General features: G+C 45.7%; 2 protein-coding genes across 9 annotated transcripts in view; one reads left to right on the top strand and one right to left on the bottom strand.

Moving 5' to 3' along the window:
* Positions 1 to 14,963, bottom strand: part of TTC3 (tetratricopeptide repeat domain 3) — a 367,670-nt gene that overhangs the window by 154,227 nt on the left and 198,480 nt on the right. The gene's annotated exons all lie outside the window — the stretch shown is intronic.
* The window catches only part of VPS26C (VPS26 endosomal protein sorting factor C), a 104,118-nt gene continuing 92,123 nt past the window's right edge, over positions 2,969 to 14,963 (top strand). For 2 of the 7 annotated variants that reach the window (XM_050916593.1, XM_050916576.1), the window contains exon 1: positions 2,971 to 3,153. In XM_050916593.1, coding sequence (XP_050772550.1) covers positions 3,097 to 3,153 — 57 coding nt within the window. In that variant the 5' untranslated portion in view covers positions 2,971 to 3,096. Of the gene's footprint in view, positions 3,154 to 4,856; positions 4,951 to 14,963 lie in introns of all 7 variants that reach the window. The other 5 variants (XM_050916606.1, XM_050916557.1, XM_050916598.1 and 2 more) reach the window with 5 other exon arrangements.

Raw genomic sequence — 14,963 nt, 5'->3', positions numbered from 1 at the left:
CCACAGGACTTCTGTTTTTCCAGAGATTTCATAGTGGCTGAGACTCCAGAGTCCCTGCTACTCGGTATGAAGGTTCTGGTACTGAGCACTTCTCGATTCCCAGAATCACCACAAGCAACGAGGTGTTTGCTTCCAGTCTCCTTATCAGCTCCACCGCTTTCCAGCAAGGATTCAAATAGTTACCAGGATGACGTCCTCTCACTACCCACACATCATGGCCCATCTCTACACCAACCAGGGCCTGCCCAACCACACCATCAGTCTAAGTCACAGCCCTCTTGATATGACCAGCCATGGGTACCACACCCATGCCCTTCCCCACACTCCAGTGGTCACACTGGCATCCATGGGCAGCCTACAGGCACCATGCTTCACAGGACTCTGGTGTCTCCTAATTTGAACCAATAAGATGATCTCCTGCAGCCTCTATGTTCAGAACCCCAGAACCTTGAAAGGAAATTTTTGAAGTGCAAGAGGCCACATTAGAAGAGGAGGTTATACCACTAACCAATAGTGATTATTGTTTTTTCCCAGTTAAAAAACAAAACAAAACATAACTTTTTTCCTTCCCCACTTTCTTTTTTGTTTTTTCTTTATTGTTTTTTCCCATTCAGGCTAAACGCGTAATTTATCAGCCTATCCAGTTACCTCCTATCCCTGATTAACTTTTCTTTTTCTATGGCATTTAAGATAAAGAAAATATTTAAATGTAAGACCAGTACATTTTGTGACAAATACATTATGATCCCAAAATTGCCATCAGAAACACTTGTTTCACCTGTTCATGAGGTGTACTCAGCTTATAATGCACTTGGCTGTCTGTAGGAAGCACCAAGTTTAAAGTTAGTACTACTTAATTGTTTCTCTCATGAATTTTGAATATCTGCCCCATTGTTTACATTGTAATTTAATATTAGTTACCAGTACACAATAATTATGATCAAGGAGGCACTTGATAATGAAAACAGGGAAAAAAGTTTCATTCTAAGAAAATTATTGTTCTTATATAAATTTGGATAACCAAAAGATGGATTCTTCATAAAAGCTCTAAATCAACATGTATATAATTCACAATAAGGCATAAATTACTTTTTCTGAAGTAGAAAGAAATGGTTGAGAAATTAGTGTGCACCTTCTCTATATTAAATTTAAAATGTTAACGCAACAGACACAAGTTGAAAAATGTACTTTAATTTCTTCCACACAACTTACACATACACATTTTAAGGCACAAAACCTATCACTATTTAAAATGCAATTGGACCAGGTTGCAGCTGGTCTGTGAATCATGAGATTTGTGCTTGTAATATTTCAACTAAATGTTGAACTAATGTTTTGCATTTCACATGGGAGGAAGAACAACAGTTAAGGTCCAGAATTGAAGGAGACCTGTGTTCTACTTTGTTACAGGTACAGATTTCTTGTGAGATTTTGGTAAGGCATTTAAGGGCACATCCTGATCACACTGAAATCAAAGGGATTTTACACTTAGCCTTTGTCTACACTAGCAGTTTCATCAGCAAAACTTTTGTTGGTCAGGTGGTGGTTGTTTTTTTTCTCCACACACCACTGACCAACATGAGTTTCACCAACAAAAGCACTGATGTAGACAGCACTATGTCAGTGGGAGAGCAACTCCCACTGACATAGCTACCGCCGCTCGTTGGGGGGTGGTTTAATTATGCCGGTGGGACAGCTCTCTCTGACCATCACAGAGCAACTACACAGGAAACCTTACAGAGGCACACCTGCAGCACTACAGCTGTGCCACTGTAAGGGCTATAGTGTAGATGGAGCCTCTGGGTTTGATTCTGCAAGTTGCTGAGCACTCCTCAGCTGGTGATTACCTTCTACTCCCAGAGAAGTGATGGAGGTTTCTCAGCACCGCACAGATGGCACTCAAAACTTGCAGGATCAGGTATTTAATCACTTTGCCTCTGTTTATTTGTAAGAAAACAGGGATAACATCCCATACTTCACAGAGCATTGTGAAGTTAAATTCATTAAAGATGTAAATAGTTTTGTGATAGCACATTTTGCCTAACTGCAATGTACAATATTTTATACTTTTAAATAGAAAGCTTGAAAGTTACATAAAAATGCATTTATGTTACGGATTTGTGTCTCTAATTCCCCCCCCCCCCCCATCCACCAGACTCAAGAGCCCAGATTTATACTTCTAACACAGCCCTCAAAGGCGAGTTGATGCATGAGACAGTCAAGTGAAGGCAAAGGAGAAAATGGTCAAAATATTTGAGCAGAATTTAGCAGACATGGAAGGGGCCTGCTGTCTCCCCGCCCAAGATGTCAGATTGAGCTTCTCTTCTAGAGCACAGGAAAGCTAACGTGAGGAAAATGCCAGCCCTGTAGTTAAGCCGCAGGCACTGATTGTGCACTAGGCACTGCAGCCTGAGCACAAGGCACCTGTGACCACCCGCCTGCTCGGCCGCGCTCCCCCACCGGCCCGAGACAACTCCGCGGAGCCCAGCAGGTGTGTAGACTCAGGGAGGCGCAGGCGGGCGGGCCCCCCTTTCCGGGACAGCCTGAACGAAGCCGCGGCCTCAGGCCGGAATAACACAGCGTCCCCTGGTTTCTTCCCTCCCCCGGGGGCAGGGTTGGTTCTCCTGCGCCTGCGCCGCCGCCGCCGCCGCCCCTCGCCCCGGCTTCGCAGCCGCCCAGCCGCAGGCCCCTGGCCCGGCTCCAGCGCAGCCAGGACAAGCTGACATCACCCCAGCATGCAGCGCAGCCCCGCAAAGCACTACAGCTCCCGGCATGCAGCGTTTCGAGCCGCGCTGCATGCTGGTAACTGTAGTCCGCCGGCTGGTAGGCGCGCGTTCGACTCCGCCCCTGCTATGACGTAGAGGATAGACGGAGGGAGTCCGGCCGCCGCTAATTCCACCGTTGCTATGACTACCAGAGAACTGGCAGAGCCATGTTGTATAACGATGTGATTAGAGGTCTACAAATGGCGTCGGGGGGGGGGGGCGGTGCTGGTGACCCGGATGTAAATAGCTCATCACAGGGCGGGAGGAGACAAGACAGGAGACCCCGCTCGCGGCACGTAGCCGTTCACGTCCTCGGGCTGGGACGCGGGCGATGGGGACCGCTCTGGACATCAAGATCAAACGGGCCAACAAGGTCTATCTCTGCGGGGTGAGTGCGGGGCCTCGCGCGCGGTAGGTGCCGTTGCGCGCGGCGGCTCCTGAGGGGGGCTGCGGAGGCGGGGCCCGTTGTCAGTCTCGGTAACGGACGCCCGAGGAGGCAGGTGACCTGGCCCGGGGGGTCGCTGCCGCAGCCGGGGCTCAGGGGCCTCCAGCCTCTGCTAGAGCCCGGGGCTGGAATCAGGGCTCCTCACCTGGCCCAGCTGGGTCGGGGACACCAGGGTCCCCCCGGCTGGATTGAAGCCTGCGCTGAGCCCGGGCAGCCTGAGGGGCCGGGTTCCCGGGTCTGGGGCGCCTCGGCCAGCGCCGCCTGCCTGTGCCTCCCCAGTACAGTTGTGACTAGGGGTATGGCTACGCTTGCAGGTGTGCAGCGCTGGGAGTTACAGCTGTGTAGGGAAAGCGCTGCAGTGTGGCCACATTTGCAGCGCTGTTGGGAGTGGTGCATTGTGGGCAGCTATCCCAGCGTTCAAGTGGCTGGAACCTGCTTTTCAAAAGAGGGGGGTAGGGTGGAGTGTGACAGGGAGCGTGGGGGAGACAGAGAGAGTGGATTTTTGGAGCTGACACTGTTCTCAGCTCCCTGCCTTGCAAGTTTTAAGGACTGGAAGATACACAGCACCTACCTTCAATCATTTTAAAAGTGTGGACCCCTTACCCCACCCCTCTCTTATTCACTAAATGCAAATTATGCACTGCTAAATAGCCTTCAGCCCACATAAGCAGCTGCTCAACACGGTCTCCCCCTCCCATTTTGCCATGTGACTTCTCTCTTCAAGCAAACAGCTGTGAACCTTCCAAAGCAATTCCCCTACCTGCCTCCACTGGCTCACTGGAGCAAACAGCAGCTGTGTTTGTTTTTTAGATAAGCAACCTGGGGGAGCTCAGAGTTCAGCCATTCTTCTGGTTTGTTGTGAGCAGGCATTCTGGGATACCTCCTAATACCCTGGAGGCCAATAACAGCGCTTTTGGTGGCCACACTTGACGAGCAACGCTGCATCACCAGTGCTGCAATCATTACACCCCAAGCAGACCAGGTGTACAGCCAGCGCTGCAGCCAGGGAGTTGCAGCGCTGGATGTGCCTTGCAGGTGTGGACAGTTACTAAGTTGCAGCGCTGTAAACCCACCACCAAGGCTGCAATGCTCCAGTGTAGCCAAGCCCTCACACTGTATCCCCGTGGCTGCTCCATGCGTCCTACGAGCTGTCGGACAAGTTAGGGATTACTGAGCACCTGCCTTCTGGTGGGATTTTTCCTCAAGGGACAGGGAATGGTTTGGTCTCTTTTGATTTCTTAAATAACAAACTTCCATCCTTCTAGCTTACCCCCATGTTTATCTGTGGCAAAATGAGTAGGTGGCTATGTGGAAACCCTGCATTATACTGATCGTTGCAGAAAGATACCACAATTGAAACCTTGCAATTTACATGGCACTTTGTGCCACTCAGACCCTAGATTTATATATTCAGTTGACCCCCTCCCAGAGTCCCCTCAGACTCACTGACCTACTGTCAGTCAATCAGTGTTTATTTTGACAATAAATTATATTTATTTTTATGCAATCCCCAAACTTAAATTTTTGTATATTCCAAGGACTTTTGAATTGGAAGACAAGTAACAGCTTTGTTGAAGGTTTTCACAGAGCATGGAAATTAGATTTGGCTTTTGTTATTGGGGTAGTGTATCTCCTTTTTTGTGCAGGAATTCTGGTGACTAATTTGAGATGAGGATTCTCCACTGCAGCAACTATTGACCACACTTGCCTTAGTCTCTGCAGCTACATTCAACAAAAACAGTTAAGCATGCTTACTTGATGTTTCATTGCTGATCACTTTTACCTGAAGCAGTCAGTACTTGCATTTAAATCAAAACCAGAATTAAGAGAGACCAGTCCAGTGGAGGAGACATTTCTCACCTTTCAGAATGATTGTTGCAGGCTGTCTGCAGACCCACAAATAAGTCGCTCTAGTTTACACTTAGTTCATGTTTTCAAGGTTATTTTCCATAGCCATGAAGTCTAGAATTATACCTGTTCAAACAGAAGCTTAGGGTATGTCTACACTAGGAAATTAGGTCGAATTTATAGAGGTTGTTTTTTTAGAAATTGTTTTTATACAGTTGATTGTGTGTGTCCCCACACAAAATGCTCTAAGTGCATTAAGTCGTCGGACTGTGTCCGCAGTACCAAGGCTAGTGTCGACATCAGGAGTGTTGCACTGTGGATAGTTATCCCACACTTCCTGCAGTCTGTTTCACCCATTGGAATTCTGGGTTGAGATCCCAATGCCTGATGGGGCAAAAACAGTGGCAAAAACTGGGTACATGTCGTCAGGCCCCCCCTCCCTTCCTCCATGAAAGCAATGGCGGACAATCGTTTCGTGCCTTTTTTCTTGGGTTACCTGTGCAGGCGCCATACCATGGCAAGCATGGAGCCCGCTCAGCTCACTGTCACCATACATCTCCTGGGTGCTGGCAGACGTGGGACTGCATTGCTACACAGCATCAGCCCATTGCCTTGTGGCAGCAGATGTTGCATTACGATTGGTAGCCGTCATCATCATACTCCTGGGTGCATTTTTAGCCGACCTCAGTGAGGTCGGTCAGGGGCACCTGGGCAGACATGGGTGTGACTCAGCCAGGTCATTCCCATCTTCTGCCGAGCACCCAGGAGATGACAATGGCTAGCAGTCGTACTGCACCGCCTGCTGCCAACTTAAGATGTAAAAGATAGATGGAGTGGATCAAAACAAGAAATGGACCTGATTTGTTTTGTATTCATTTGCTCGCCCCTCCCTCTGTGAAATCAACGGCCTGCTAAACCCAGGGTTTTGAGTTCAATCCTTGAGGGGGCCATTCTGTGTGACAGTTTTTTGTTTCTCCTTATGCAAAGCCACCCCCTTTGTTGATTTTAATTCTCTGTAAGCCATGTTGTCAGTCGCCCCTCTTTCCATCAGAGCAATGGCAGAGAATAGTCTCGCGCCTTTTTTTCAGCGCAGATGCCATAACACTGGGAATGTGGAGCCTGCTCAGATCACTGCAGCAATTATGAGCATTGTAAACACCTCACGCATTATCCTGCAGTATATGCAGAACCAGAACCTGCCAAAGCGAAACCAGGCGAGGAGGCGACAGCAGCGTGATGACGAGCGATGAGGACGTAGACATGGACGTAGACTTCTCACAAAGTATGGGCCCCGGCAGTGTGCACATCATGATGTTAATGGGGCAGGTTCATGCTGTGGAATGCCGATTCTGGGCCTGGGAAACAAGCTCAGACTGGTGGGACTGCATAGTGTTACAGGTCTGGCACAATTCCTAGTGTCTGGGAAACTTTTACATGTGTAAAGGCACTTTCATGGAACTTTGTGACTTGCTTTCCCCTGCCCTGAAACGCCAGAATACCAAGATGAGAGCAACCCTCAGAGTTGAGAAGTGAGTGGCGATAGCCTTGTGGAAGCTTTCAACGCCGGAAAACTACTGGTCAGTCGGGCATCAGTTTGGAGTGGGCAAATCTACTGTGGGGGCTGCTGTGATCCAAGTAGCCAACGCAATCAAAGAGCTGCTGATATCAACGGTAGTGACTCTGGGAAATGTGCAGGCCATAGTGGATGGCTTTGCTGCAATGGGATTCCCTAATTGTGGTGGGGCGATAGATGGAACCCATATCCCTATCTTGGCACCAGAGCACCAAGCCAGCGAGTGCATAAACCGCAAGGGGTACTTTTCAATAGTGCTGCAAGCCCTAGTGGATCACAGGGGACACTTCACCAACATAAACGTGGGATGGCCGGAAAAGGTACACGACGCTCACATCTTCAGGAATTCTGATCTGTTTCAAAAGCTGCAGGAAGGGACTTTCTTCCCAGACCATAAAATAACTGTTGGGGATGTTGAAATGCCTATAGTTATCCTTGGGGACCCAGCCTACCCCTTAAAGCCATGGTTCATGAAAACGTACACAGGCAGCCTGGACAGCAATCAGGAGCTGTTCAACTATAGGCTGAGCAAATGCAGAATGGTGGTAGAATGTGCATTTGGACGTTTAAAAGCACACTGGCACGGTTTACTGACTTGGATAGACCTCAGCGAAACCAGTATTCCCATTGTCATTACTGCTTGCTGTGCACTCCACAATATCTGTGAGAGTAAGGGGGAGACATTTATGGCGGGGTGGGAGGTTGAGGCAAATTGCCTGGCTGCTGATTACACACAGCCAGACACCAGGGTGGTTAGAGTGCAGGAGGGCGCAGTGTGCATCAGAGAACCTTTGAAAACCAGTTTCATGACTGGCCAGGCTACGGTGTGAAAGTTCTGTTTTTCTTCTTGATGACTCCCACCCCCCTTGGTTCACTCTACTTCCCTGTAAGCTAGCCACCCTCCCCTCCCCCCTTCGATCACTGCTTGCAGAGGCAATAAAGTCATTGTTGCTTCACATTCACGCATTCTATATTAATTCATCACACAAATAGAGGGATAACTGCCCAGGTAGTCTGGAAGGGGTAGGGGAGGAGGGAAGGACAAGGCCACACTGCACTTTAAAACTTAAAATCTTTAAAACTTATTGAATGCCATCCTTCTGTTGCTTGGGCAATCATCTGGGATGGAGTGGCTGGGTGGTTGGAGGCCCCCCCACCGTGTTCTTGGGTGTCTGGGTGAGGAGGCAGTGGAACTTGAGGATGGGGGCTGTTGGTTACACAGGGGCTGTAGCGGCGGTCTGTGCTCCTGCTGCCTTTCCTGCAGCTCAACCATACTCTGGAGCATATGAGTTTGATGCTCCAGCAGGCTGAGCATTGACTCCTGCCTTCTGTCAGCAAGCTGACGCCACCTATTCTCTTCAGCCTGCCACCTGTCCTCGCATTCATATTGTGCTTTCCTGCAGTCTGACATTGTCTGCCTCCACGAATTCTGCTGTGCTCTGTCAGTCTGGGAGGACAGCATGAGCTCAGAGAACATTTCATCCCGAGTGCGTTTTTTTTCACTTTCTAATCTTCGCTAGCCTCTGGGAAGGAGAAACATATGCAGCTGGTGGAGGAAAAAAAAGGGAGAGTGGTAGTTAAAAAGATGCATTTTATAGAACAATGGGTACACTCTTTCACGGTAAACCTTGCTGTTAACATTGCATAGCACATGTGCTTTCATTACAAGGTCACATTTTGATGACTTCACCCCTCTCCCCACTGCGTGGCTAACTGTGGGGAACATTTCTGTACAGCCACAGGCAAACAGCCTAGCAGGAACGGGCACCTCTGAATGTCCACTTAATAAAACCACCCTATTTCAATCAGGTGACCATGAATGATATCACTCTCCTGAGGATAACACAGAGAGATAAAGAACAGAAGTTGTTTTAATGCCAGCAAACACCGGGACCATACGCTGCAGTGCTTTGTTCTGCAGTGATTCCCGACTATGTGCTGCTGGCCTGGCATGGTAACGTGTCCTACTACGGAGGATGGAATAAGGCTGCCCTCCCCAGAAGCCTTTTACAAAGGCTTTGTGAATACATCCAGGAGAGCTTTATGGAGATGTCCCTGGAGGATTCCCGCTTCATCCCCAGACACGTTAACAGACTTTTCCAGTAGCTGTACTGGTCGCAAATGCCAGGGCAAATTAATCATTAAACATACTTGCTTTTAAACCATGTGTAATATTAACAAAGCTGCACTCACCAGAGGTCCCTTCTCTGCCTGGCGGGTCTAGGAGGCATCCTTGGGTGGATTCGGGAGTTACTGGCTCCAGGTCCAGGGTGAGAAACAGATCCTGGCTGTTGAGGAAACCGGTTTCTCCACTTCCTTGGTGTGAGCTATCTTCAACCTCCTCCTTATTTTCCTCGTCCCCAAAACCCGCTTCCATGTTGCATCCTACTCCATTGACGGAGTCAAAGCACAGGGTTGGGGTACTGGTGGCTGCACCCCCTAGAATGGCATGCAGCTCATCATAGAAGCAGCATGTTTGGGGCAGTGACCCGGAGTGGCCGTTAGCCTCTCTGGTTTTTTGGTAGGCTTGCCTGAGCTCCTTAATTTTCACGCGGCACTACCGTGAGTCCCTGTTTATAGCCTCTGTCCTTCATGCCCTTGGAGACTTTTTTTTTTCAAATGTTTTGGCATTTCGTTTACTGGAATGGAGTTCAACTAGCATGGATTCATCTCCCCATGCAGTGATCAGAGCCTGTACCTCCCGTTTGGTCCATACTGGAGCTCTTTTGCTATTCTGGGATTCCATGGTCACCTGTGCTGATCAGTGTGCAACGCTGGCCAAACAGGCAATGAAATTCAAAAGTTCACGGGCCTTTTCCTGTCTACCTGGCCAGTGCATCTGAGTTGAGAGTGCTGTCCAGAGAGGGCGCAATGGAGCACTCTGGGATAGCTCCGAGAGGCCAATACCGTCAAATTGCATCCACACTGTCCCAAATTCGACCCGGCAAGGCTGATTTCAGCGCTTATCCCCTTGTTAGAGGTGAGTAAAGAAATCGATTTAAAGAGCCCTTTAAGTTGAAAAACAGGCCTTCGTCATGTCGACAGGTCCAGGGTTAGACTGAGGTAACGCTGCTAAATTCGACTTAAAATCGTAGTGTAGACCAGGCCTCAGATTCTATAGCACAATGTTGTGGCTCTTTACATAGCCTCATAATCCCATTAATACATAACTTTTTTCTAGACATTAATAACTTGGCTATTGTAATATATAACTAGTGTATTTCACTTTAGTGGATATTTCTAATCTTGTGACAAGTATCTTTAAATAATTGTGAATAAGAAGTTACGACATAGTTGGCCTTTGTGATGATTTTATTAGACTTTAGTCCAGGGAATGCTCTTAAAGCTAAGTTATAAATCCCCTGAACAATGTGATGTGTAATGGAAGTGTAATAAGCCTTTAGGTATAGGGTGCAAACAACAACACTGTAATAATGATTATTTTCTTTTTCTCATCCACTGATGGCTCCAGTCATGCTTTTTCTCTCTCATTAAATGGGTTTTATTCACTAACTCAAAGCTGTAATGCTTATGTCCATCCTTATTCAGCTGCTCTACTTGGCTAACAAATTCCATTTCAGAGTGAACTGTTTGTTCAAAGTAGGGAGATTCCCTGTAGCTTATAAAGAACAAATCAAGTGTGTGTGTGTGTGTGTGTGTGTGTGTGTGTGTGTGTGTTTATTTTAAATTAAGACTCTGTCTGTGTTGTTGAATGTTGCCATTTTAGAGATTGTTAAATACATTTCCTTTAAAGTTACCTTTAGTATACTGACTAGACAAGAGAGCTGAATCATCTGAGAACACAGTGTTGAAAGAACTATTTAGTTTGCTGAGTGCTGTACTAGAAATACTGTCTTAATCTTTGATCAGGAATCACTAAGAATAGTCAATAAGTTAAAAATAAATTTGTTTTTAATCATGAGAGTTACTTGCACGGTGTAGGTTTTCTGTTCTTTTTTTAGAAAGTCACTTGCCACCACACATTACACTGACATCAGCTAGTGGTAATAATGTCTTTTATTTATAGCACCTTTCATCCCAAAGAATCCCAGAACATGCTTTCACAAACAGTACTTGTATAGGAATCCCATCACCTACAAATGCCCATGTTGCACCCAAGTGGTGCTGTCTAGTTATGTAACTGCAAGTGGCAATATTACAAAATAGTTAAGGTGGGGAAAACAAATTACCAAATCCAATTGAAACTACATTTGGATTTTAGGCAGATATATTAATGTCTTAATTAACCATTACAGCTCGCTGCATATTTTTGTCACTAATATTATAATTACATCTCTCCCCCGATATAACGCTGTCCTCAGGAGCCAAAAAATCTTATCGTGTTTTAGGTGAAACAGCATTATATCGAACTTGCTTTGATCCACCAGAGTGTGCAGCCCAGCCCAGCCCCCCCCCGGAGCATTACTTTACTGCATTATATCAGAATTCGTGTTATATTGGGTCACGTTATATCGGGGTAGATGTGTATATATAAAAACTATGTTAAAATAACAAGGTTGCAACGTCAAGCACTTCAGAGTTAGGAAATGACAGTATGAAGGTTCTTGGACTTCCTGAACTGTGTACCTTTTATGCATACCTATTATGATAGGCTTGCTCAGTATTGCATAGGAATTCTGTGGCAGAGCCACCAGTAGAACCCCATTATTTTGCCTTGCATTCCAGTGTTTTAAATGCAAGGGAACATCTTTTCTCTTCTTTGAACTCTCTGCCTCAATCACAGTCCATCCTGTGCACTGAAAGAGGTAATGAGCGAAGTTTATATTGGAATAGGGTCATGCTGGAGGTGGAAAGGATTAGTAGAAGAATAGAATGCTTTGACGGTTTTGGGCTGTAGAGAAGTCCATAGGCATCTGGATAAGGATGCCTTAAGTTAGAACAACTCCAGAGATTTATACTGGGGGCCTTACTGGATTTCAGAGCAATCTAGAATACGAGAAGCAAAAGGTAGCCTAAAGCTACCTCTCCCATCACCACCTTCCTCTGGCTCTGACTTCAGTGCTGTGCCATCTGAGGTGCAGGACAAAATCTGGCCTTCGGGGTCTGTTCCCAACTCTGCCAAAAGCAACTTTGTCCTATCTCAGGATATGACTTCGCTGCAGTAAAAGACCTGTGGCATGGCTGTGACTGGCCTGAGACAGTTGATTTGGGTTTGTGGAGTTCGGGCTGAAGGGCTATAAATTTGTAGTGTAGACATTTGGTCTCTGAGACACCCCCATGAGGAGGAGGGTCTCGGAGCTCAGGTTGCAACCCAAACCCAAATGTCTACAATGCAGGTTTGTAGACCCACAGCCCAAGCCCTGTGAACCCAAGTCAAACAAACAAACAGAAGACTTAGTTTTTAAAAACTATCTTAACTTTGCCAAATCTGGGTTGGTTTTTCATGGGGACAGGAAAAAGGTAGTTCCAGCCTGAGCAGCGCCCTGGTAAATACCAAGTTCCTGTGCAAAACTCTGAAAGCACTAGAGCTCCTAAAGGAAACTGTTGGAAAATATATATATTTTTTTAACATTGGAAAAACTTCTTTTTTTTCCCTAACCTCTTTATCAGACAAACTTGAACCGATTTTGCTGAAAATAGCTGAAAAATGTCATCCTGAAGCAGAGAACTGGCATGGAGATTCTCATCCTAAATGGTTAAAATTATAAGTAATTGAAAATAGGGGATTATAGGTGCAAGTGTCAGGTAATCTTAACTGTGACTTTGCCTGTGTTACACTAAGGCATTAGGCATTATAGCATCTAAGTGTGAAAACTTTGGGTTTTTTTAACACTAATATGTACTATATATAATGGTTTTCCTTTAGGCTATTCAGAAATAACATCTTACTGATCTTTTTGATTTGCTGTTTTATTTTGCTAGAGTGGGCTCTTCATTCTGAAGTTGGTTCCAGTGAACCAGTGTTGCTTGACATCATACTTTCTTTTTGGAAAACCTAAAGTTCATTACTTAAATTTCCTTTTCTTGTATATTACTCTTGTTTCTGGAATCTTTTCATTGTCTTTTTGGCAACACTGAGCATAACCATAAAAGATACCTTTCATGTTGAATTGAAAGGAAGTTACAGGTGCTTAGCACTGCCCTGGCTTTGGTCCAATGTTGTGACATTCAATTTCTGCTCTCTCATACCTTAAAATTCATCTCGAACAAAGGGAACTCTTAAAATGATTGCAACAATTCCTGCACTGAGTATGTGGTCCTTTTTCATTAGCAACTACCCTGTATCAACTATGCAGTTCAAAAAGGAGGTCACAGCCTCATTATTTATTTATATTACTTTAACACCTAGAATCTCCCTTTGATGATCATCGTGCTAGGCAAGTAACAAAAGAGTCCTTTGCCTCAGAAAGCTTACAGTGTAGGTATCAGATAGGCAGATGAAACCAGGGAGTTGAAATATTGAAAATATTGGTTCTGTTCTGGTTTGGGTTCATAGGTATTTCGTAAGTGTCCAGTTTGGTTCTGTTTCAGACACAAACTTAGAACGATGATTCAGTAACTACTTTAGCCACTGTTTGAACCTGCTCAGATACGTTTCTGGAGATTAATGTCACACATGCTTAATCTTGCATTGTAACTCCAAACAAAAAATACACCGATAAGTATTTCTTTATTTAACAAATACTTTTTCTGTACAAAGTTATTTGCATGCACCAGAACTCTGTCCATCATATTTTACTGCTGAGATGACAAAAGTGCCCTTTCAGTGCTGACTTGCATAGCAGGAACAAGCACTCAGCAAGAAGTGTGTGTGGACAGAGGAGAGGGAAGTGTTCCGCAGTGATAAAACCCCCAAAGTGCGAGTGTTGGAGAGGAAAAAAATGAAAAGTTCTCCAAGTCTGAATCTAACAATAGTAGCTCCAATAATGGGGTGTGTTTGGGGAAGTAAGAGTATGGCTAGGGATTTGTATGCTAATAAAATTGTCTGCCTGTTGTCCCAAGGTGTTGGGCTGGAATAACAAGCTCTTTAGGGAGATGGAATAAGAAATCACTTTGCTAGTTTATGGGGAAAGCTCCTGGCAGGGAAAATACCGAGAAAAGGGGATGGACTAAGGAACAGGCAAGTAGCTCTGGCTTCCTTAGTCAATAAAGGCCCTATAGACAAAATGAACAATCCAAGGAGTGAGAGGCAGAAAGAATTTTCACTCAGTCTTGTAGTGAGAAATTGTCCCAGAAAAACATGGACCTCTGAGAGCAGATTGTGAACTTCCCTGAGGCTAGGGTGGGACCTTTTGGGGGAGCCCTTGAGCAACCTAGTAATGAGAGTTGCTGGATGAAATGAAATATCTGATGTAGTGTTATGATGACTGGGTACAGCCACAGCACTAGCGTGCAATGGAGATCCCATCCAAATGCAAACAGCTGCAGACTAAACCCACCAGCAGCAGCACACAGCTGTTTCTGAGTGAGGCACACTGATATCTGAGTCAAACTATTCTACTCTGTTAAATCAGTTTTTCTTCACTGCCCAATTATGCCAGCACTTCCTACTGTAGCTGCATTTCTTAATTCCTGCAGGTCCTCTTCTGGCTTCCTGTGCTTCAGCTTCTTGTGTTGCGATTCCTGAATTGCTACTGCAATTCCTTTCTCTAAACCTTTATTACATCAGACTCCCTGACCCAATTTCTGTTTAGTACTGACACTTCACCACTGATAAGGGAAAAGTACTGATGCCCTGGCAGCTACCAGCTGACCATTATGTAACTCTGTTTCTTAACTGGTGTGAAGTACAATCATACAACTGAAACTCACATGCTTATCATTTTCCACTTTGATTACTGTAACCCACCCTTCGTCAGGCTCCCAGGACCCACATCAGCCCCCTGGAGTCGATACAAAATACATCTGCTAAAACTTTGCCCACCATTCTGACCAGATCAACGCTCTCCTGTCTTTGCATCTTTGATCCCTCCACTGACTTCACCATATTAAGTTCAGACTTCTTGTGATTGTCTTCAATATCCTGCCTAGCTTTGTCATTTTCAGTTTAGCCATCCCCTTTTGTTTTTTACACGTTGCTACTCCCCCTTCTTCACTTCACCTCCACTCCACTTGAAACACCAGCTGTGAAGTCCTGTTTGTCTACTTCTTTTGCAACAATAATTTCCCCCGCTACTGTATATTATTACCTTCCTTGAACAGGTCTGCAGAGGAATCCCCTGTCCTCATTTAAATTCCTTCTGAAGGACCACTTCAACACCCACAGGAAGCTAGCTGACCAAGCCATCTGTTTACACATGTCATTTATTTATAAGTAAATTGCTCGTTTATGTGGAGGAAAGATATTGAAGACTAGGAGGGAGGGACATAC

Source organism: Gopherus flavomarginatus, chromosome 1, assembly GCF_025201925.1.
Source record: "Gopherus flavomarginatus isolate rGopFla2 chromosome 1, rGopFla2.mat.asm, whole genome shotgun sequence".
Classification (NCBI taxonomy): Eukaryota; Metazoa; Chordata; order Testudines; family Testudinidae; genus Gopherus; species Gopherus flavomarginatus.
The sequence above is the reverse complement of the archived record's forward strand: the minus strand, read 5'-3'. Positions and strand labels throughout refer to the sequence as shown.